General features: G+C 35.4%; 1 protein-coding gene and 1 long non-coding RNA gene across 2 annotated transcripts; one reads left to right on the top strand and one right to left on the bottom strand.

Annotated features, from left to right (window-relative positions):
• Positions 1-4,524: 4,524 nt before the first annotated feature.
• LOC113225742 (ferritin subunit-like) lies at positions 4,525-19,641 on the bottom strand. The gene is made up of 5 exons (XM_026458143.1): positions 19,578-19,641; positions 9,794-9,936; positions 8,254-8,388; positions 7,022-7,156; positions 4,525-5,444 (listed from the first exon to the last, which is right to left on the bottom strand). The coding sequence occupies exons 1-5, from the start codon at positions 19,639-19,641 to the stop codon at positions 5,289-5,291; spliced, it is 633 nt and encodes a 210-aa protein (XP_026313928.1). The 3' UTR covers positions 4,525-5,288.
• Positions 19,642-20,447: 806 nt separating this feature from the next.
• Positions 20,448-24,874, top strand: LOC113225743. The gene is made up of 3 exons (XR_003310044.1): positions 20,448-20,606; positions 23,761-23,870; positions 24,619-24,874. It is a non-coding gene; the product is annotated as an uncharacterized LOC113225743 (long non-coding RNA).
• The last annotated feature ends 1,117 nt before the right edge of the window (positions 24,875-25,991 follow it).

The following is a 25,991-nucleotide window of genomic DNA, read 5'->3' as shown; positions in this document are numbered from 1 at the left end:
TTATTTGAAAAATCGTGCCCGCCATCTTGGATTTACAAATAGTGCCATATTCGTAATGAGCATCCCCAAATACCTCGAAAAGGATACCCATTAGCATTTTTTTGAAAAATCGTGCCCGCCATCTTGGATTTAGAAATGAGTGCCATATTCGTAATGAGCATCCCTAAATACCTCGAAAAGGATACCCATATAGCATATTTTGAAAAATCGTGTCCGCCATCTTGGATTTACAAATAAGTGCTATATTCGTTTTTCATCGACAAAACCGAGCATATCTATAGGCACCTGATCGACATTGTCGATCGACAGTAACGATCGACAAAATCGAGCACATCTGTAGGCACCTGATCGACAATGTCGGGCAAATCTGTAGGCACCTTCAACTTAATGATGAGTTAAGCAAGATACAATGTCCCCACTTTTGAGGGAAATGTTATTCCATGGCATTATTATTTGTATATTTGTGTGCGTGCCGACGAGCGTAGTTACAAGTTGCTTACGCCTACATGAATTTGGTTTTTGCCTCACTTGTGACAGTTCGTTTGATATGAAACTATCATTCTATGCGTTATTATTCTAAGGCTGTACATTATTTACTAAGTAAGACATACAATAATCCGCGTCATCAGAATTATAAACTGGGTTAAAGTCAATGTTGCATAAATCTTCTTCAAGTTTATTTATATTAATTTTAGAAATTATTTGCGTGCGAGTCGAATTAAGCAATTTACAATTTAAGGTTAGTAGGGCAGCTTTATGATCGGTTATTGTAGAGTTAGTAACTAATGTTATTGATTTAAAAATAGATTTAAGCATAATATGGTCTAAGCAAGAGCCGCTTTGATGTGTAGGGAGAGTGTGGGCGGGTAGTAATCCATGAAAAGAGCATAGGTTTAGGTATTCTTGCGCACAGGAATCGATGCTATGTGGGAGAATGTTTATGTTTATGTCTCCTATTAATACTACATTTTTAAAAGTTGATAAAAGTTGTAACGTATCGTTAAGTGAGTCAGTAAACATTTTGGTATTTCTAAAAGAGGGGGGTCTGTACAATGCTAATATTGCAATGTCTGTTCCAATTTTGATTAGGAGCCGATTGCAGTCCAACATACTTGGTTCTTCAACCGAGATATTTAAATTATTCCTAGTATAAACCACTATACCGTCGTTCTGGTTGTAATTTTCTTTAGAGCTGTATAAGCTATATCCTGGCATGGGAGGTAGATTTCTACATTTATCTAACCAGCACTCTGTCAGAATTATGACATCACAGCCAATGTTCATTCTATGCTGAAAAGTGCTAAAAGCGTCAAAATTTTTGTAAATGCTGCGTATGTTTTGTGTTAGTATAGAGAGAGGATTGTTAAAGGGTAATAAATATTGTCTGCACATTTCAACTTCACAAGACTTTGACTCTGATACAGAGAAATTATCTAGATCGCGAACTAAACTATCACTCATAGTGTATAATTAAATTAAGATCTATTAAGTAAAATTAGTGAGTGACGCTCTTAGGCGCCTTCATAATCTATTGAATTAATGTACCTTTTTTCGGCCATTTTTCTCGCGGGACAATTAAAATCTCCTGTTTGGTGGTCGCAGGTCTTCTTGAAATGCAAGCATGTAGCACATTTAGGAGGTTCGGTCTTCTTAGTGCAGTCCTTTATTGTGTGACCGGCTTCACCACAGTGGCCGCAGATGGTGGCCTCCTCCCGGCAGGTCTTGGCAGCATGACCATATTGCTGACATTTAAAGCACCTAGTAACTAGAGTAAAATCTCTTACAGGACACGACGACCAGTTGACAAAGACTCTATCGTTGGTTATTAGGGCCTTACGTATATGTGGAGCGACTTCAAATATGTAATTGCAGGACTCGGTGTTTTTCTTTCCAGACTTATGGCTTAATTTAATATTATTTAAAAATGACTCAAGAGACATACCCTGCAGCTTGTCGGCTAAATTTTGTTGAAATATACAGTTCACTACTTCGGTTTCCTGCAAAGATGTAGGCACACCAATAATCACAATTCTGGGTTTGCGCTTATGTGGCTCGTCAACAGTAAGGCCGGAGGTTTTTAATTGGGCCACCTGTTTCAGCTTTTCTAGGTCGTCTTTGGAGTCAGTGCTTATAATAACACCGCCGTTCTTAGTTTTGCGTAACCCTCTTACGTGCAGTTTCATTTCTTCAGGTCGGATAATTTTTTGAACCAGATTTTTTGGTTCATCACTAGATTTCAATTTGTCAGTAGGATAAATTGCTACAGAGCTTATCTTATTAGGCTGAACAAAATTGTTGGAGCTTTTTTTTTACCATGTCTGCAAAAGAAACTGTACTTGAGAGAGGGTTTGTTGATTCTTCAATACGCTGCTTTAGGTCTTGAAGTCGCTGCGACAGGTCTTGATTTTCTTTAAGTGCTTTAAGGGATGAGTATGCTTGAACGGCTTTTTGTTTTAGGGACTGGTACTGTACTGCCAATTGAGACGTCCCATTTGCCACTTTTCGGCACAAAGTGCTAATTCTGAGCTTTTGGTCTGAATTTAGCTTGCCTTCGGTAGAAATAGCACATACCTCGTTCAAGCATTGTTCTATTGCACTCATCCAGTTCTGGATCTCAGGCGTGGATACCACATCTGGAGGATCCTCGTTCTGAAGGGACTCTGCGGGCGCGGGGGGTTGAGACGAGGGCGTTGGCGGCGGGCTGCGGCGCGTTAGTGCACTCCGATTAAAGGGACTGCCTTCCATTTTTTGTTTTAATGTTTACAAGAAGCATTGAACATTATTACTTCCAATAAATTACTCAAACGTGAACACGTACTGTACTGACACAGATAATTTGCTTCCGCATAAAGTGGAGCTAGGTCACAATTATGTAAGTATTTAAAATATTATTTTATTGAAACACGACCGATTACATCGCGCGACAAAAATGCAATGAATATATAGTATTTCGCTTAGAATAATAACGCATAGAATGATAGTTTCATATCAAACGAACTGTCACAAGTGAGGCAAAAATCAAATTCACGTAGGCTAGTTTTAGTAGTAGGTTAATTTTCGGTTTTAGTGAATATTTATATAAAAATACAAGTTGAAACGCGTTACTTCCTTGTGGAATGTGATGTTAGTATCGATTTTATGTTTGTCTGACGTATTTTTCATTTCATTTCGTCATTTTTAGCTAAAATTCTGGAGTTGTTCGCGGTGCAAGTTGACCTTCAGCACTGAAGGCCCGCCCGCTCGTGTAGGCTCTTTGGGAGCGCTTCAATTTGCCTCACTTAGCGTGTGCGGGCTAGGTTTCTATGCGTTATTATTCTAAGGTATTTCGTCGACGTTTGATGTCGCTTGTCGCTATTTGATGATTCCCGGTAAGTGCGGAGTTGTACATTACGCTATATACAACATCGTTACAAAAATTTGCTTCCCTTCCGTTCTGCCGCAATATAAATTAAGCCTAAATAGGATAGGGTCCGAAAATGTTAATAAAAATTTTTGGTATTTTCAAATAGTTACTGAGACTAAACTAAGCATATTTTTTTCAAACTGACTAGAGTTAGTTTGTGATGTATGTGATTAGTTTTAGTTACTTCCATAGTATAATGTCCTACGGGAATCTCATGTGGGGTAAAGCGGCAGATATTCAAGCCATATTTGTATTGCAAAAACGAGCGATTCGTTCTGTGTACCGTCTAGGCTCTCGGGTTTCTCTCAGACAAAAGTTTAAGAAGACTGGTATCATGATTGTGACATCACAGTACATTTATTCAAATATTTTATATGCTCGTAAAAATATAGATAATTTCAATAAGAAAGAAGATATCCATAATATTAACCTTAGAGCTAAGTTCAAGCTCATGGTACCACGATTTCGTTCAACCAAGGTAAACGACTCTTTTATGGGGAACTGTATACGTCTTTACAATAAGATTCCGGAGTATATATTAAGATTATCATTTCCTACCAAGTCTCGTCGTCTTAAACCAGGCTATTATAGGACCGTAAGTGCATATTTTAGAATTTAGATTTTTATATAAACATTGCTTTAGAATGGTGAAATCAAGCAATGGTAAATGACGTTAAGACCTATCGTCAATGCCTATCGTCGGTTGTTTTTTATTTAACATATTTTATTTGACCTTAACATTTAAGGTTCTTTACATCTCGCCTCCAGAATAAAAGTATAATAAAATGTAATAAAACTGCATTTTACGGATGAGTAAACGTTGTATTTATAAGAAATAAGTAAATAAAAACAAAAGGAAAAACTATCTAATTTTGTTCTAGTTACGGGCGCCATTTAAAATTTTTAGCGCCAATTTCAATTTTGAAAATATTTATTAATTTTTAAAATTTACTTTGTAACATTGGATTCAAGTCCTTGATTCAAAATATTACAGATAATGAACATAAAATGTAACATATTATAAAACAGTAATATAACCTAGTAGATTTATTTCTATAGTAATTATGATAAATTTAAATACAAGAAATGTTACTGAATAAGCTAATAAAATTGGCCAGTACTTTTCAAAACGATGTTTTATAAAAAAAATGATACTTATAAGCGACTGAATCACGTAACGTAAAAAATAAAAATAACAAACATGGCATTTAGTGGAGTATACAATTTAAGTAAGCTAAACCTAACCTAATGATTTTGTACATTCACTACAATTTAACATTCACTAAGGATTTTTATGGAACTTTTAATGCCATTATAAATGTCTTTTCAAAATGGCGGCCTCTTAACGCGGGAAATTAAATATTAGTGATTTTTTCGGGTTATTTTCTTTCCCTACAATTCATACAGGTAAAATTAACGAAGCGAAGCTTTCTTGGTAAATTGCTTGGCAGTTCCTTTATCGATCTGCATGAGACTTTAAGCTAGCGTAAAATTTTAATTTCGATCTCGAGTTAATTGACGTTTCAGATCACCGTTAAGTCAATAGAGTCATCAGCTTGAAAAGGTAACAAATAATATTAAAAGTACCTCAAACTAATAAACTTAAAATTTAAAAAAAAACTGTAACGACGAAAACCGTCATTTTATTTTCCTTTTTGTGGGATATACATACAATTGTAAAATACTTCGCGCGCAAGTGTGTAAAACTGTGAAAAAAGAAAAATAAACATGGCTGCGCTTCGACAGGAAATCAACATTCTGCATAATATAGTAAACTAAAGAACCATTTAAAATCACTAATATTTTCAAACATAACTTTGTACGGAAAAATAATTATAATTCTAAATGACTTTTTATTTTTTTAATTTCTATAAGAATTAGCTGCTTAGATATCCATGCCAAGGAGTTTCTTATCAAACAGGAACTCTCCAAGGGACACATGGCGATCCATCATCTTCTTCAAAGTGGAAGCCTTGCCAGCAAGGTCACGTTGACCCTTGTATTGTTCTTCTAGGAATTCACCGGTCAGGTAGTCGACAAGCTGTGTGGGCAAACAAATATAATTAAATCTATATTCTTATACACGTAAGAGAGTAAAGTGGTATATATGAAACAAACAAGAAGTATATTTTGTATTTTTTTTTATTAATAGTTTTGGCTTGGATACAAGTCCTTTGAGCCATGTCTTTGTTTAATTATCGGGATCCTCAGTAATATTTTCCATTGTAGTTCTAATTCTAATAAATTACGTTTTCACTTTCTCTTAAATAACTTAGTTCACTTATTTGGGCTTTTTAAATAGTCTTTTAAGCGGCGGGGGTCAATATTTGTTTTACTTTCACTTAAATATATTATCTTCTATTACTTTGAACAAAAATTTTGAATTCGTAATTAGTGGAATTTTCAGGATAAAATCTTTTATAATTTGGTTTAAAATAAGGAATATAGTTCTAACCATCTTCGTAACTATATCTTTCTTCCCGTTTTCTTCATAATATACTTAATATACTCGTAACTTCAAAAACCCGCCGTATATTTTGTATCAATAATATAACAAACATACTTTCACAAAAATATTATATCATCGCAGTAAAAACGTCATAATATTTAATAAAAATAAATAAAGAAGTAAGTACCTAATATATGTTCTTAACGAAACAAAACAATGTGCATAAACCTATACAGATTTTTAGTACATAATGAGTCAACATACACAATGATGCAGTCGCGCGTTTGCATCGATACAATCGCGCGTTTGACGAATGAATTTTTTTTATATCTATGGTAATATGGCTTTTAACCGACTTCAAAAAAGGACGTTCTCAAATCGACTGTATTTGTGCGTATGTTTCGCAATAACTCTCTGTAAATCGATTTTGATGATTCTTTTTTTGTTAGAAAGAAGGTACCTCTATACTGTCCTCGTGACGAAAAAAGGCACAACTCTGTAATTTTCAGGTAAGTTTTTTGTACTCAATTTTGATTACAATTTTTATTATTTAACTACTCGAATATATTATCGTGAATTATTAAAGAATAATTCAGGTTACTACACTCGAATATTAAATAATACTTCATGATGATATTTTTAAAATATTTAAATAAAAAGGAATTGTCAACAAAATTGAGTACAAAAAACTTACCTGAAAATTACCCAACTATGCGTACTTTATACAGCAGTTGTGCCTTTTTACGTTTTGAAGGCAATATTAGTATTGGTCCCATTTAAATTTGAAGAAAATGTTCCACCTCTAAGGGTGATGAATCTAGTTCCGCGCAATAAAACTTGACAAATAGATGCAATTCCACGAAATTTTTAGGTCGGTTTTTTTGTACACAAAAAATTTATAATTTTTTTTATAGCCCCGCGGGAAACCATGTCTCGCGGGTGCCAGGGGCACACGCATAAACAACCACAAATTACACCCAAACTCAAGAGAGAAATAAATGTAGTCCATACAAATATTTCTCTCGGCCTGGGAATCGAACCCGGTCACGGAGGCAGTTACCATATTGAACGAACAGCTTGTTAAAATAAAGAATCCCTTTCGTTGACGAACATGTTGACTAATTTTTGCATAGAGTAAATTTATGTTAAATAGATGCACAAAAACTTACGTGGTAGTCGTTAAACTCTGGATCACCCTCGCAATTAGAAATAACAGTTCTGATGCTGTTGGTGACTTCAGTCTCCAGTTTCAGCGCGTGCTGGAGTGCATCCACACCACTGTCCCAGGTCTTACGTTGAGGGGGCTGTAGACATTTGTAAATGTTTTGTTCTTTATTGAGATTTTTTGTGAAAATAATTTTTTTCTGTGAGTTCGATCTTCAAAAAAGTATTTTTAAACTAAAAACTGTCAAGATTTTGAGCGCCTGCCACTTTGTGAACAGCAAACGCACGCAAGACAATTCGTCGCCTCCTACGTAAAGTATCGTATGTCGAAATTGGCAAGTTTACAGCAGGGGAGCCTTTTAAAGTTCGGAATTCACTGAAATAAGTATAACACGTCACTTTAGCAATTCCCAGTTTTATTCGCCAAAGCTCGTTACTCACATAGAGTATTATAAAAACCTAGTAAATCATCTAACCCAGAGTTTCCCAGACATTTTTCTCATAGACCACTTTCAAAATTCCGCTGGTTCCGGTGGACCCCTTGCAGCTACATTTCTACCATATTCCCAAAACTCGACAAAAAATTAGAAGATTAGATCTAACTATGGCAACGCAAATTGCTGAGTTCCAACCACAAATTAATAGTTTTCGAAAAAAAAATTGATTGTGCTGTGAGTGGATGTCAAAAAGTAAAGACACGTTGTGCTGAATATGGAATATGCAAGTTTTTACAAGTAACAGTCGCTGAGCTTCTTAAAATATTATCTGCCTGCATTGATAGGTGAAGTCAAGCCAACATTTTAGTTCTTCAGTATCGAAAACAGATAAATTTTCGTGGACCCCGCTTACGAATTGTGAACCCCCACTTTTTTAACACGCCAACGTAGGCCCCCGTTGAGTCTCGCGTGGACCCCAGGGGGTACACCTGGACCACTTTAAGAACTAAGAATCTAACCGATATCGGTTAGATGAACAACCACAATTCATTTTATAATTTATGATTATGCTCATTTCAGAGAATTCAAAACTTTAAAACGCTCTCCTGTAAACCTGGCAATTTCGACATACGATACTTTACGTAGGAGGGGTCGAATTTTAGTTATACATTTTTTTGTATAGGTTTTTTCTCGACTTGTGATTTTCAACATTACACGTTGTTGTCTTTTTTATTCCATCTTTTTTTTTTATAAAACTTCCAGAACTTTTTTATAATAATTTTGACTGAAGACCTTCTTACCTTGACTGTAATGAGAGAGCTGACGTCTCCGGTGAGCTCGCCTCGCATGAGCAGGTACTCAATCAACTTCATAGCGTGCTCTCTTTCTTCAGATCCCGCTTCGAAGAAAAGTTTCGCGAAACCAGGTCGGTTGATCTGTTGAAAAAAAAAATTATTTTCGAGCTACACCTTACACATCTAATGTAGCGGGCCTTATAGTCCGTGGAGTCCGTGAATTTTATCTGCTGATTTAATCCATCACAAATATCATCATCAACCCATTTATACATTCCACTGTTGGGCACGGGTCCGCCACTAATAAGGAGATTTGGTACATTTGGTGGCCTACAGCTCTGGTACCTATCTGGAACATAGGGAGGGTGTTATACGTGCACCCGGGGCGGCTCACCTAAAGGCCCTAAGGTACTATTTATTATATTCAATAGGTACTTTACATATATCAATGATGTTTTTTATATCAACGGAACTAAATAATACACATATACCATACGATTTTTGGAATGGCTTTAATTCGCGTTTGTGAAAAAATAAATTCTGAGATAAAGCAGTGTCCTGCCACTGGATCCGCGCTATAGAATCGATCAGTACGGGAAAAATTATAATTAGTGCTGAGGTAGTATCGACTCACAATTTTTTCAAATTAAGTTTTGCAGCTTATATTTTAACCGAATTATTCGATTGGGTAACGTTCTGGAATCGAAGGGCGCTTCCCGAGCTGTTCAGAACATTAGCGTTAAGAGGGAGCATGCCAAAAAAGTTTTGACGTTGACTCCGCCCAAATTTGTGAAACAAATATATGCCTGAAGTTCGCGTGACATGCCAACCAAATTCGTTTTAGCGGAATAACTCTAAAACTAAAGGGATTAAAAAAAATCCGTAGTGACAGTTCTCGATCATGCATAAATATAATTAATTATCTAATTTTTGTCCTAATAACCTGTAGCATTTCGAGGATGAATCGAAAAAATGTGAAAATTAGAAGTCATTTCGTGATTTTTATCTATCGAGGAAACTTTATTGTTTTATGTTTCTGATTAGTGTCTGTGCTTGAATATATCGTGCAGTTACTCATACAATATTTTATTTTTAACTTTAAAGTGGATATACCCCTCTAAAATCAAATCGAAGATTAGGAATTTTTCCTCTGCTCCCTCTTAAACGTTATAAGATACGATATCGTCATCCAACAGCGTTTACGGAATTAGTAGGTGAAATAGATTTTATAAGAAAAATTAAAATCTTTTTATACGCATTTGTAAGACTTGCATTAAAATAAATCAATAAAATTAAACAACATCGGGTCATTATTTAAAATAATAGGAAATTTCCATATTATATGCTTGTAGCCTTTGCCGGTCGAGAAGCTCGAGTAATCGTACAAGTGTGACGTCATTTCGGTTCGGTTTCGAATACGACAGTTTGACTTTCGATTCGAGTGTTGTGAACAAAAATGTTATCGTAAGGGTCTAAATCGACCCCCTAAACGACGTCTGCTGCTATTATTCTGTTGAAAAACGTCAATTATCGATGGTCAACATACCCCATCTCTAGAGAAATGTGCGCCCATGGCGAGATACTGCAGTGAAGCGGCGACTTCCATCTGGATTTGAGTCCTCATGCTAGTACGGCACCGAGAGTGCATTGTAATCCAGTCCTGTGGGATGTTTACTGGGTTCACGTGGCCTGTAACAAGAAAAAATAAGTTATTTTTTATTACTGACACAAAGTTTTTTTTTACTAATACCAAGTGACGGGGCGACCAAGTCGTGCACCTGTTGGTAAGCGACATGCCTATCCATAACAGTTGCAGTGCCACTTAGAGCTTTAAATCGCAAATATCTTAGGGTCACCTGAGCCGTAAGTCCCATGTGCCTATAATTTCACCAGCCCCCTTACCCTTCCAAACCGGAACGCAGTTACGCTCATTATTGGTTGGCGGCAGAAATAGGTAAGGTGGCAGTATTTCCCTGGACGGACTCTTTTCAGAATGGTTATTGGTAAATTCAATGCCTGCCCGTCTTCCGTATTACTTATCTAAATTGATTATTTTGGCAAGGTTAAAGAAAAACACAATGAATGATTACTATAGAAGTTACGTTATTTCTTGTAAAAAAATTTAGTCAATTGCTTAACAGCTGTTAATACTAAGTTAAAAGTTAATTTCGTACCCTTAAACGTGAAACACACTGACAGCAGGTGCGGGTCGGGTGCGGGTCGGGCGAGTGTCGTGGGGGCGGGACGCGACCTGCGCCCGTCTCGCGCTCGCGCATAGTGTATTGTCGTCCAAATAAATACACGGAATTACACCCGTCGTGCTCCCGACCCGACTCGCACCCGTTCTCTGTGTGTTTCATACTAGGTAATAAAACCACGTATGACAATACATAAAAAAAATCTTTTTTTATTATAAAAATAAAACGAACAACATAAAACAACCGCCCTTTCGTTGTATCCTTTACGTTGGCACAAAGTTTTCTAGTGCCATTAAACAAAAACAAAAACCTTCATTTTCAAAAGCTGCATGTTGGAACCTACAAAAAATTATAAAAAATTCATATTTTGTACACGGAACGCAACGTCTTCCGGTACAGTCATGAACAAAATATGTTCTCTGTTTTCGATAATAATTGCATATTTTAGTAAATTTTTAACGGTAATCAAATAATAAATATACGTGCTTATTTGTAAAACATTAACAACCACACGGGACTGTATTACTAACGTCATAAACAACAACTTTAGTTCCACGAGTTTTAATAATTTTCAAGATTTTATTTTCATTCAAAAATAATAATATTTGAATAGGTCGCTCTAAACGGCGATAACTCTGTGCAGTAGCAAAAGAAAGCACGCGAGAGGCGTTCCTAAACAAGTTACTACCAAATACAAATCTAAGACACCAAAAACTAAAAAGTTTATTTTTGGTAAATTTATTGTAATATATAAAAAGTCATAGAATGAAATTTTTCGGTTATGGTGTTATTAATATAGTCCAGCGAGGTTGTTAGTATTTTATAAACAACCTTGTATATATTTTAAAGTAAAGAAGGTCAGATGTTCAGTTGCAGTACATAAACTTAAAGATTTACATCAATAGGTTATTAAAAATAAGTATGTGAAAAATAAAGATATATTGCTCACTTACGTAAAGATAAGATACATAAAGACAGGTACATTGTTTTTCAGAGACGTGACGAGGCCCTGTCAATATCTTTAATTTATTTACAATCTCAATTCAATACAAATGCGTAAGCGCGTTTTAGGCAGGTAATACATGGACACGGTTTGTCTCGCACTGAGACCGCACACTGTAATGCCAGTGCACAATGCAATTATTAGCTTTATGCCTACTCTTTCATAAATGCTAATAATGCAATGTGTAGTAGAAAAATCTGAAAACTAGAAAATACCCTGTAGTATGAGTGACACAGCAACGGAATTCTGGGGCGCTTCCCGGAATACCCAGATCAGAACCGAAACAGAAAAGTTCCTTCCCCAAATTGGTCGAACCAGAAAAAGAAACCGGAACCTCGGCATAAAGCGCCCACAGTGTAAACCATTACGCCACCGAGGTCATCTTGTTGCATTGTCGCAAGACACCGCGTTAATTATTTGTAGACAAAAGTTACTTCCTTTACCAATATAAATGACCTTTGAGAGGGTATCGATATTACAGTCAAATAAGTAATACAATGTCAAGTATATACAAAAATAGGTACAGTGGCAGTATTTTCCTGGACGAACTCTTTCACAAGGAGTCCTTCTGCCACGATGTGGGAATAGTTATTTTTGATACAAGTGCGGAAAGTTAGTCATTATTCACGAGTCTCGAGGCATCTTGGCCCGAGCCAGAGGCGAGGTTCAAGACGCGAGACAAGTGAAAATGACAAATCCGCACGTGTATCAAACGACGTTTTTTAATACATTTGCGAAAAAACTACATTGAAAGTAAAATAAAACAGTATTTAAAAAAAAACTCATTTTCTGCTATTAATTAAAATAATGAAATACAACCACTGCAACCATTATTTAAAAGTCTATATCTATTTATAGTTCTAACGTGCTGTTTTTGTTTATTTTCTGTAATATCGGTCTGTAACCACTTTTCTTATTATGAAGTCCTGGTACTTTTGTTTAAACTTTTTAGGAACCCGTGCACGGTAGTGAGATACAATTTATCTGTAATACATAGAACAAATATATACATAAAAATCTCGCCTGTCACCCATTCAGGGGTAGGCAGAGACTGTGGACCTCCACTCGATACGTTCATTATATAGTATTTGTAAATAAATACAAGTTTTAATGACAAATGACTTACGTCACAAAGCACATAAATATGAAATAAATATACAATCTCTTTAGTTCTATGTTTAAGACTTAAAACAACAGTAAATTTAAAAAAATCTGGAAGAGTAAAAAGCACTAGTGCGAAAAATACCACGTTTTGAGCAAATGTATTAAAAATAAACAAATATCACTTAGTAATTTCAATTTAGTAGAGTAAGTTAAGTATTCGCCTTCCAAATTAAAATAATGTGTATATATATATTGTATGTGTATATAGTTATATATTTGTTATGTAGCAATGTGTATGTATGTTATAATATATATGTAGTACGTTTATGTGGAATTTATTTAAGAATGTATTCGGTTCAATTTCTACGTACATCGTTTAGCTGCTTTGTGCACCATTGACTGCCCTTCACCTAAAACTCCGTAATAATTTGTAAGGTTGCCTGAAAGAGATCCCTGTCTAGCGATAAGGCCGCCGATTGTATCTTTAACTGTTTTATTTTTTGTATTGTCACTGTTTTTTATTTCATTGACAATGTCAAGTACAATCGTATCAAGTGTGTTTTAATTTGCTTGAATATTACTTATTTGACAGTAATTGTTTCGGACAGATGTCGGACGGCGAACGAGTGTACAAGGCCTACTTGGAAGACAATAGCGTGTACACGCTAAGAATTTCAACGTGTCTGCTACAGAAAAGATGAGAATGGTCTTGTACACGACAAGAATTTTGTGCAGACCAGTAAATGATGAGTATGTACACGATACGAATGATTTCGGTCAGACGTGTGTATGGTAAAAATGTATCAGTGCATTACGTGTCTCTCAGGTAGCTGTCGTTTTGCTACCGACTGTGGGAAGAAACGTGTTGTTGTACATGTTGACTACCAAGCAACACCCGTCCACGCGCATAAACGTTCGTTTACTGGCAATGCACCCCGCCCCTTACGCGCGTCGTGTCCGACAAGACAAGTAGACAAGATTTTTTTTTCCGGCGCCGAGGCAGTGTACACAGTTCGTGTGTAGAAACGACATGAAATCTTGCATAGACCCGGCGTTTCTTAGTGTGGAGACACTCAGAGACCTAAAGATAGTCAGCTATGTCCAAAAACGAATTATCACAGCCATAAAAAGGGGCAATGCTGCTTGCAGCATTACTCATATTAGTGTATTAATTAAAGCTATTAATGTATATTAGTCCTATGTAGTATCTGAACAAATAAGTTGCTTATCTTTGTGTTCTAAATAAACTTGATTGATATCAATCCACCCGTCAAACAAATCTACATTATATATTTTTATTGTTTTCTTTGTGTTCCAATCTTATCTATTATACAGCCTATCTGAATGGCAACCATCTCTATGTAGATATAGAAGTCTGGAGATATATACATAAATTAGACGTGTATTTGGATTTTGCTTATCAGCCGGCAGACCCACGTCAATAGGCACATCCTGCTGTATGTAAATATCACATATAAGTACATAGATATAAACATACTGCAGAATATCTAGATTTTGCTCATATGTAACATTCAATCTTAACTACATCTAATAAACTTCTAGACTATTCGTTCAAAAAGTCCATGGGCACGATAACAGTCTCCTTTTTATTTAACGTCAGGAAATCTTCATGGATGCACTCCACTAAGCGAAAGGTTATGTCCACAGAACAATAAATACAGTAAAAGTGCTTAGTTTGCGTGGTACGTGTGCCAACATTTCGCGGAGTTGCGCAAAGTTTTAACAAAGGCGTCTCATATTTTTTGCGTCGAGGGCAGACATGGCAGCATTACTGTGTTTTGGTTTTGAAGGGTAACGGTGCTGGTGAAATTACAGGCACATGGAACTTGTCAACTTATATCTCAGGGCACTACAGCTGTTATGGACAGGCGTGTAGAATCAGACGCAGGATTTGTTCGTCACGTCACTTGATATTATGAAAAAAAAGATGGACATGCACCCGCGTTTTAATCCGGAGCCTAGTTGTTAGCTTTAGCTGTCGTGTTAGTTGTTAGCTGTCGGGTTTTAAATCAGTTAATGCCCAAAATTAAAGGTAAAAACTACTTAGAATTAAATATTTGTTGTAAATCGAGTTTTGTTCAAACTTAATGATATTGTTACAAAACGTTTATTACTTTCTGATCTAGACGATTCGATTTGCCGTTCTATTGAATCGGTTCGCTTTAAAAACGCATTGAAATAAATCGATACAAATAAATCGTTCAATCGCTTGTACCTGGCGCGATGTTCGTTAAAATCGTACCGTAATACGAATCCTTAGTAGTGAGAATACACCTGTGTATTCTCACTGCAAGGTGGGTAATAGATTAAAATAGAAATAGATTAAAACCCTAAAAGGCTTTGGGTAAAAACTCGGGCGGGTTAATAGGGTTTTAACATGGTTTTAACGCACTTCCCATCTCTGGCTGGGGATATGAGAGTGAATGAGAAATTGTTTTCGCCCACTTTTCCTGTTAAGATATTTAATTCATTGCAGAAGCATTTTATAGCTTATAGCATATATCTTTATTTATAGCAAGTGATGCAATTCAGGTTCTTTCCCAATTGAATTCACTCCGTGACCTAATTCGGCGAACGTTCTACATCACAGATGTAAAACAAAAACTTTATACTGAAGGTTGTTTTTTTGCAATTTCTGCGCATTTGGACGACTTGTTTCTGCCACGGAGGACAAAAACCATGGAAGTGTCTTATGCTTCGTTTACTACCAAAATCGATGTCGCCAAAACCCACACATTCTTAATTTGAAACACTACAAAATCTTGATATTGATTGGTCGTAGTTTCAAATTTAAAAAGAAATAACAAATTCTGGATTGTTAATATAATTTAAACTTTACCGTGTTGGCATATCGTTAAAAGTTCAATACCATCAATACCTATTATTACAAGTTACGACGATTTGATATTATATTGAAATTTCAATTAATGTGCTGCCATCTAGCGGTTTATTGCTGAACGACGACGAATTGGAGTTATTAATTTGGTTCTCCAAACAAGAAGCGACCATATTTCAGGGGTATAAGCTTTACTTTTGTTTCTTGTAACAAAAAGAATATTTCGATAAACAGAAAATTGAAAATTTGTTAAAATAAGACTTTCGAGAGACTTTCTAAGTTAGCTTAGTTGGCATCGTTGATTACATGCAACTACCTGAGCTAAGGCGCTGCGCAGATGAAGCAACTTTGATCATCGACGTTTTTCATATAATTTCAAGAAACCGCGCAGACGTAGCAACTTCAGTTGAGTGTTGGCAATTGACTAGTTTTCGATTGCCGAAATTCGTGATTAAATAAATTCTTAATTGCCGCTACAAGAAACTTGCAAATTTGTACCATTGTCTCCAGTTGCCAGTTTCCGCAACCGGCAACAACAACTCGTGAAGCAAGTTTAATCCCTCCCCGTCCCCCAAAGCGCCAGTCTTGACCGTGGATTACTAAAGTTTATTTAAAATTGCGGCAACCGGCAACTAGGCCTTTTAGTTGCTACAACCGGCAACCGTTAATGGAAACTTGTAAATAGTTGCAAGTTGTGTCAACTAAAGTTGGTCCATCTGCGGAGCGTCTAAGCTAAGTTAGCGTAGCATCGTTCTGCCGTCCACTAACTAAAACGCGGCTACGACAAATACGCGGCTTTGACAAATGGTCAAATAACCATTTTAAATAGCAAAGAATAGAGCACAAAATTGTCTTTTGAAAACAATTAAAATTAGTTAACGTGTTTGACTTATCGAAACTTACCCTTGCGATGCATAGAAATATCATCAAACAATTTGAATATACTATAGCTGGTTTATGGTTTTCTATGATATCTCAAAAAAATATTTTGTCAGTTAGCGGACGGCAGCGTTCGCGGTGGCCTGCGCTTTATCAACATTGGTCACATTGGCTCACAGAAATATCTACACAATAAAACTTAAATGTTATCGAGTTCTTAGGTTTTCACGATTGTTACACATGGGAAATGAAACTATTTTTCCTACTTAAATCGCGTATACTTGTTTTTTTCAAACAAACCAACGTTTTGGGCCCTTTACAGCAGCTTGATTTTGATATTGGGTAGTCTCGAAATCAGATGGGTTTCTGAGCGAGAAGATGAACTCGATTCCTACTATATCTTTCTAATTTGTGAGTTAAATCAACTATTGTTTTGATTAGAAATGTCAAAAGTTTCCGATCGGCCAGTTGTGAATCGCAATCATGCGCCTCGACTCGGAAAAGACGCTGTTACCGATCAGGAGAGGCAATCAAAATCAAGCTGCAGGTGCCATGGTCACAGTTAACAGTGACCATGGGACCTGTAAAGGGTCCGAAACGTTGGTTTGTTTGAAAAAGAAGTTTCATTTCCTATACTTAAATCTTAATTAAAATCCTCTCCTATACAAAACAGTGTACTCCGAAAAGTAAAAAGTCACCATCCGTAAGCTAACTACTCGTCGAGAGTTCTGCAGTAAGTAGCTGAGGAGTACTGAGGACTTGGGTAGTCTACAGACTGTCCTGATTGCAGCAATAAGTCAAAATTTCCACATTAATGTTATATCGTAGAATATCCATAGTATACCAAATTTCAAGTCGATCGGACAAGCGGAAGTCCAATAAATATTATTTTTTTGACTCAGGGAGTCTTTTCTCCTTCTTCGTCCGATATCCGTCCGAAACAGTTACTGTCAAATAAGCAATACTCGACCTAATTAAAAAACGATGTCAAGTATGATTCTTCATCCCCACATGTGATACGCGCACGTATGAGTTCTCTGATTGGTGCCACATAAATAATTATTTTAGTTCTGCTTACCCAGCTTTTTAATTTTTGATTCTTGGGTTTTTTGACATTGTTTATTTGAATGCCCCTTTTCTCTTTATTATCATGTGCGCTATATGCAAGTCAGTAATAGACGTTTCTAACTTGTAGTGAAAAAATTATAATAATTTTTTATGTTTTACTTTGACAGTGATAATCTGGCAACATTGGTTAAAAAGTCATTCGGTACCACATGCTAATTGTAACAATTTTCGTGGCCCATACGTGCCAGTAAAAAAAAAGATCTAACTTACCTATACGTGCATATTTTGTTATAAAGGTTATAAATGGTCATGCTTCATAATATGTGATGCTTTCACATATCGTTTGGAGCTCGAAATGCACCACATATGATGCATACACAGGGAACTTGTTAAATGTTCTCATAACAATTTCGTTTTGTTGAATTTTTTCATTGCAAATGCGACGTATCGTACAATTACGCATAACAATCAAGTAAATGTTGTTCATGACAAATTAAATTTACGTACAAATACAAATATACAATACAATACAATAGAATAAGGACAATGTAGATTAGTGACATTTTTGATGGCAAAGCTTTTCACTTCCAAACTTTTGTCAAACATTTTCTATCTCAATTGCAGTTTCAGATCAAAGTTACCATATTATTGTAACATAGGATATACCAAATTTCAAGTCAATCGGACAAGCGGAAATAATATAAATATTCATTTTCTGACTCATATCCCTACAACAACTGGGAAGAGGTGACAGTTTTCAAACTGCTCAACATCTGTTGTCAAGTCTCATAAAAAAACTTGAGGACAGGTTAAATTAAATAAATAATCCTTCAAATCAATATAGCTCTTTGAGATCAATTCATCCGTTGGAGAGTTCCAGATGCCCCAGACAGCATATACATCAATATACAGACAAAAGCATAAAACTCCCTTCTAAAACTTTTGCACCCTTCGGCAATTAAAAGCGATTCTTCCCCCGAAATCGCAGATAGCATAGTTTCTTAAAAATGCAAACTTTATGCTTGTACACGTGAATTCTATGAGTAGAATTTAAAAATCAAGACCCTCATCATCTAGATGAGATCACAACGCTGTTTCGGAATTGCATGACCTATAGTTTTGTGTCTTTTGCGATTGCAACCCTGGGTCTCTGGGGGCCACAAGCGAGACTTCTAGCGAACGAGAATCCTCGCCTCGCAGAAGCCTCCGGTGACCACAAGGCTGACAGTTATTGCCGTCAAAGAATAAGTTTAGCTATTCAAAGGGAAATGTTGCCACCTTCTGGTGTATGATGTCCAACGGTACGGCCCGCAAGGAAATTTTCTACTTATAAACATTCTAGTATTAAAATTTATATAATAAGTTTGTTTAGTATTATATTTTTCTTTAAGTGCCTTGTCTACTACGAAATAAACAGTTGTATTTATGTATTGTTAAATTTTCTCTATACACTGGCTCAATATACGTTAGGCGTTGCACAAGTTACTTCGCATTTGTGAACCCATGATGCTTTTTTGTTGGAAAATAGGAACCTCAGTATTGGTTCCATTTAAATTTAAAGAAAATACTCCACCTCTAAGGATGGCAAACAAGGGGATGACTTCGGTTTCGCGCACTTTTCGGTAATCGATTGTAAAGTTTGAAGTCGGTTTCTTTTTTTTATAAAAATTATAGTTACAATCTACTCAAGTCATTTATAGATAGGTCTCAGGCGGATTTCAATTACATTACATATGTATGTTCAAGTTGCGTATGTGTGACACCATCTTAATAATATTATAATTTATAATAGGGTAGGTAATTATACTGACACAACGATACGTCATATCTTGAGGTCAATTCACCGTTTTCTGTGCTGATGGAAGGACAAATGCGGACGTAAGTTGAAAATGCTATTATTTCTGTATTTTTTAATTGAAATATTGCTTAATTTACACTTTATAGTCATTTCTGTGGATTATACAATTATTTTTAAAATTTTTGTAACTAAAATTTGTTATATTACGAACTACAACAACAGTCTTTTGTTCGCGACTGTACTTTAGGAATTATTAAACAAATAAAATTGCATCGTTCTAAAACTATTGTACATGTTTTTGTAGTTTCTTTACAAATACAATAATTCAAGAAATTACATTGATAAAATACCGAAACCAATAAAATTAGCTACAGAAACATTTTGTAAAGAAAGAAAAGTTAAAAGTGAAAAATAAATACTTACATTGTGTGGCAAATGCTTGTGAGCACACAGCCAAAAGAGCGGCGGCCGCAAATATGATCTTCATGGTTATTTAATTATATTTTGAAAATCACAGGTAACTTCGAAAAAAGGTATTACGATAGACGAGCTTCAAATGTCGAACCTTTACACACACTGGCGTAGAAGGCGTATTTATCATTCGCAAAACTAAACGAATACAGAGAACTCGGCTTGTACGGTCAAATTATACAAAAATAATGAACTACGCAGCGATAAAACGTTCATGTCTTGTTGACAAGTGATTCAGAATGAACCCGCAAGAGTAGGACGGAAGATTTATCGAACGTCGAGGTTTCGTGTTTCGAGCTTGTGGAATTTTACCTCATCCTAAACCTTACTTCGACCCTTTTAAATAACAATATTTAACCGTAATTACCTAGTTTCTCTAATTAAAAACATATTTCATAAGCTAAAATTTAAAATAAAAGCTGAAACGGCACGAAAATTTATGTTATAAGTGCGAAAGTTCTCGAAACACAAAACCTAAACGTTCATTGTATTGTCGTATTGAGGGTCGCCAAGTGGGTTGAGGGGTTACTTTGTCAGCGGGGGGCGAGGTAGCTGTAATACCAGCGCTGTTTAATGTCCCTGATTTTGGTTATAAATTATGTTGTTACAAAATTTACTATTTGTGATTAGTTTGCCATTATTTATTTCTTGAATAGACATAATGTTACATTAATAAGGTTCAACTTATATTCTGGCTGGAAAATCGATTTTTACATACGCAAAAATTAATTTTAAGTAAAATATATCATTGACTCTGGTAACACTCGTGGATAAAATGTTGCTAACTTCACATGATGATTAATTCTATTTATCACAGTGTCGAGTAAACGAGTCAGTGAATTGTCGTTCGGTTTATTTTCTACGTATTTTTGAGCTTTATCGAAATTTCTTTATTGGAAGCCAGCCTTGTGCGCCAGTGTGTGTAAAGGCCTTGCCAGTTGAACAACGCGTACATTTACAGTATCGATTCTTTGCAAATAGGTGAGAAGATATTTTTGTTATTATTTATTTTATCTAATACTTCGTCATATGCTTTGTGTTTATAACAATTTGGATATTTTTCCTGCATATGTTTTGATGGCTGATTTTGAACGCTATTGTTTAGTAATTATCAATTTATATTTACAGTTCGTAGTTATTAAATTGATACAGTTTTGCATATGCAAATAACCTATCTTGTTCAAAGTAATTAGATCATTGGTAAAAAGGAGGTAATTTCTATTTTCAAGTTTGGTTGGAAAGCTGTTGTTTAATGCAATTGAAGGAGGTTTATTTTATGTTAAGCAATTAATTAAATACAGCCTTTAAATTTGAATTTTGTTTTTTATTGTTATTTGTTACTATTTAAAGGTTTAATAGATTGCAAAATGTATAAATTGCACATTTTTAAGATGATGTGTCAACAGCAATGATTGGCGATTATTTCTGTGTTATTATATTTTCTCTATCAAAACAAAAAGTAGACAATAATAATCAATTGCTCTAATTCATTTCATAACTATCAAAATATATTAAGAACTTTTTAACAACAAAAGAGAACAAAATATGTAATATTGACATAAAAACATAGGAACTTTTCTATGAGACTGCATGAGAAATAAATTTAAAAAAATACATAATAATTGCTTTTGTAAACGCTATTCGCGAAGAGCTATTAGTTGAAAGGGACATTTTTTTCAGTTTTTTTTTTTACTTATAATATGGTAGGAATTATTTTACACGATTTAGTTTAGGCATAATACTTTTTTTTTAATCATTTGATAACTTTTTGAGCTGATAGCTTTTATAGCAAATACTCGATAAATAAAAAAGAAACATGTAATTGTAAAAATAATAATGCTAAATAATTGTTTGTTACCAACTAGGTAAAATCCAAGCTACGGAGCTATTCGGGTGTTACGGAAATTGACGATTGCGTCTATTTCATTCTAATGTAATTAAAATTAAATTCACAAGGTTCAAAAGGGATTAAAATAAAACATTTTTGTTTGATTTGATCAGTCTAGATCTTGATAATGTAACGTTGTCTGTATGTTGAGTGTGTGCGTTATAAACGCAATTGGGCCACCGCGAGTTTGCGCCCGTCACGTGACGTCAAACAACCCTAGTACACTTTGTATTCACATTTTAGTAGCAGTAGAGCTGCATGTGGAACTTCTGCCGCCAAACAGTAATGTAAGTTTATACTATACATTACTGCGTTCCGGTTTTGAAGGACAACTTTGTGTCTAACAGTGCTGGGTGCAGTGGCGGTGCTTTGCGATCTTGTTGCGATTTAAAGCTCTGAGTGGCACTGTTACGGCTTTTAGTTACGGGTGTTTAGTGTCGCTTACCACTATTAACAGAGAAAATAAAAAAGTTTGTCTTATTTTCGATTTTAACTTAAGAACATTCTAGATTACAATTTAAAAAGGTCTAGTAATTAACCGTAAATATTAAGGATATTTTTTTTATATTGCGTACTCCATAGATTTAGTTATATACTAAATCTATGGCGTACTCTGATTACCTATCTTTTGCTCATTAAATTTATTTATTACAAAGAGTGAGTCATTTCTAACAGCTTCTAACAATCTGGCGGTTACGTGCATAATAATGCCAGTTAATCCGTTATGATAGGAATTGATTTTTATTGTTGTACATACAACCACAACATGTCAAATTTGACATTTTCGACTGTTGATAACGCAAACGCCATAGATTTGAATTTACGTCTTAAATGTTAAGACACGTCGTCTTTGATTCTGTATATCGATATTTACTTCATCTTAATTTAATGTGAACCAGGAGTTCCTACCAAAAGTTTAAAGTGACGCCGACTGTCTCTGGTAATCTCCGCTGATTGCCTCACCCGATCGGAAACTGCGTCTCTTCCGAGTCGGGGCGCATAATTGCGATACACAACTGGCTGACCGGAAACTTTGACATTTCAAATCGGAACTATAGTTGATTTAACTCACAAATTAGAAAGATATAGTAGGGCTCCTTCTCGCTCTGAAACCCATCTGATTTCGAGACTCGGATGGGCTACCTAATCGGATCGATTCCCATTTGAATTAAAATCAGCCTGCTGGTTGGTTCACCTGGATGGACCATGGGCAATTATTATATTATACACGGTAAAACTCAACGTCAAGCGGTCACTGGGCGAGAGGCCAGGTTATATCAGTTCTGGTAAAAATTAAAAATAAAATCCATGTCACTTAGTTAAGTGATAATAGGCATTTTTTTTTAAATGTTGAACATCGATACCCTAGACCACATGTTCAGGTACTGTCATCACAAATTTTCAAATTTTGGAGTGATTTTTTTTTAACGTCATCATAAATAACCATGCTATTTATTGCAGTCACAAATCACACAATAAACGTTATGAGTTTAGTAAAAAAAATAAGTTTCATTGAGTCGTAGCTTAAAAAAAATATGTCAGCTAGCTTTGACACTTCATTTTTTTTTTAAATGTACTACACTACCCTGGGCAAGTTATTTTAAAAGATGGCCCATATAATCAAGATTTCAAAATGGTACAATACTTGCCACTCTTCATTCCATAAAAAATATTATAACTTATTTTTTGCAAAAGGAGCTCGTTTCAAAAAAACTCATGCCATGATAAATAATACTTTTGTGTGCTCAAAGATTGGCTTTAACATCGTGGAAGTGAGATGGTCATATGTGATAGAGTGACTTTGTAAAGGACGCCATTGTGTTGGCTGTGTGTTAATCAATACGTTTTCATTGCGTTGTTAAGATTGGCAGATCTGGTTTATTTTATATAATATCAAGTGACAGGACGGACAAATCGTGCGCCTTATGGTAAGCTACACGCCTGTCCATAACAGTTGCAGTGCCACTCAGAGCTTTAAATCGCAAAAATTTGAGGGGCACTGCCACTGCGCCCGTCACTCTGAGACATAACTTAGTCTCATATGCCTGTAATTTCACCACCACTTTAACCTTCAAAACCGGAACACAGTATTGGTGACATTACTGCTTGGCGGCAGGAATAGGTAAGGTGGCAGTACTTCCCTGGACGAACTCTTTCACAAGGAGTTTCTGTTTCCTTTATTTTATGACTTAAAACGTCGCTTCGTTTTGCATAATTTTGACCGTACTTATTAATGATTGTCCACAGAATAATGAAGCTGTTAATAGCTCTATCATCCCTCTTGGCTGTTTCCTTTGCAGCAGAAAGTTGCTACAAAGATGTCTCGTCGGACTGTTCGCAAACATCTAGCAGTTTGAGTAAGTTTATACAACATAATGCGAGCTTGTAGTTTTAACGCAATTTCTATTATTTCGTATTTAAAATCGCGTATATTGTTTTAAATTATAACTTTCAAAAAAACGACCTCAACACCTCAGACATTGTAGAGTTTTTGATATACAGTTTTCTTATTAAATTATTTCTAATTATATAGTAAAGTAAGGAGGTAGTGCCCTCAGAATATTGCTGTGCCCCCACGGGGTGTTAAACGTTTAGTACCATTAGCATAAGAACACCTGTTATATAACCATGTGACTTGCAAATAAAGAATATGAATATGACCTCAAATTGCATTGAAATCGATTAACGTAAAGTGGGTGGAATATTACTTCAAATTTGACTGGAACCACTGTCGGGGTACCCGTTTCCGACAACAAAGGAATCATCAAAATCGGTTCACAAATAAATGTCGGAGTATATCGAGTAAAGTAGAAAAAAATTCATTCCAATTGTGAACTTTCTCTTTACTTAAAGTCGGTCAAAAACCGAGTGAACCAGAGGGGGTAAAGAACCCAAAACGTTTGTTTAGTTACATTTCCAATAAGTATTCAGTATATTACGTTTAAGTTTAGTTGACAGTTACAAGAATTGGAAAGGATGTGGGTTATATTTTTGTATCAAATGCAGCAACAAAAATTTCTGACGTAACTCCACTTATGCTATTGTTCCATGAGGGGTGCGAGATGTTCTTTTTATCTGATTCAATTGTAATTCTTTTTTTTCTAGCTCTTCCAAGCTGTAACGCGATTTATGGACAATATGGGCGCTACGGCAACGTAGCATCAGAAATGCAAGCCTACGCCAACCTTCACCTAGAAAGATCCTATCAGTATCTTCTTTCCGCCGCCTATTTCAACAATTATCAGACCCACAGAACTGGCTTTGCGAAAATTTTCAAGAAACTATCTGACGAAGCATGGGAGAAGAGCATCAACCTGATTAAGCATATTACAACTAGAGGTAAACAATAATTTATTTTTACGGGGTTACTGGTTGAACGAGATAAATATTTGAAAAAGGCGATTGTGTAGCTGATACCCATACCGAATATGTAAAAAATTTATTATTACCTTATTTTTAAATATTTTTCTCTAAGGAAAATACTGCCTCTAACATTTTGTACTCCATGCAGATAGTGCTCGCTACCGTTACTGACCTCTGCGTACGCTTTTAATGAAGGGAAAATTGAATTATTTTTAATATACTCCCGGACACATCATTCGTCGGAGTGTAGTCTTTAAGTAGGAAGACTTGACACAGGATTCAATTTCCTACCGCTCAGCTGTTCTGTTTCAGAGAGTAGCCCAAATAAAGAGTGTTAGTACTTGTAAAGTGGCACGAATTTTTTTAGGAGCGATTCTTTTCACATCTTCGGAATAGACATCAGCTACTCGTTTGCCTCTTTAAATATTTATCTCGTTCAACCTGTCACCCTATATAGAGAGAAATAATTATAACTGTTTTATAAAATGCAAACCGACATCAAAAAAGTTTGCTTACTCGCTTTCAGTGTATTCGTTACCGCGGTATTTCCAAGAAAAACGACGTCAACTTTATTTTTACGTCATTTTCTGTTATTTTTGTAAACAGCCATATTTATTTACTAATATTATGCCCTCTGAATTTAGTGAAAAAAAAAATAAAAAAGCTGAATAAAAAAGCGACATAAAAACAGAACAGTTCCGATAATGAAGTTGGCATAGTGTTTATTGGAAGTACCGACCACAGTCTGCTCAACGATAACAGAAACGCATATGGACCTAAATTACCGGCGCGCTATGATGGCCCTTTTGACGTTTGTCCGCTCATCAATTTCGTATTAATTCACAACTACGTTGAAACCAAATTCATCCCCTAATTTGCTACCCTTAGAGGTGGAATATTTTCTTCAAATTTGAATGGGACCACTACTGGGGTACCCTTCTTTCTAACAAAAATCATGGTAACCTATCATAGAGTCGAAAATGTTTTGTCCGAAATAAGTTTGTTCGAAATTTTATTACACCGAAAACCGAATTATAACGAAACAGTTGTTCTTTCAGGACATGTTGAATGTTTATCGCAAATGTTTTTTCTGGAAAATGTAATTTTGGACTACT

This window comes from Hyposmocoma kahamanoa, unplaced genomic scaffold, assembly GCF_003589595.1.
Source record: "Hyposmocoma kahamanoa isolate Upper Pololo Valley unplaced genomic scaffold, ASM358959v1 172, whole genome shotgun sequence".
Lineage (NCBI taxonomy): Eukaryota > Metazoa > Arthropoda > Insecta > Lepidoptera > Cosmopterigidae > Hyposmocoma > Hyposmocoma kahamanoa.
This window is presented reverse-complemented; position numbering and strand designations above follow the sequence as displayed.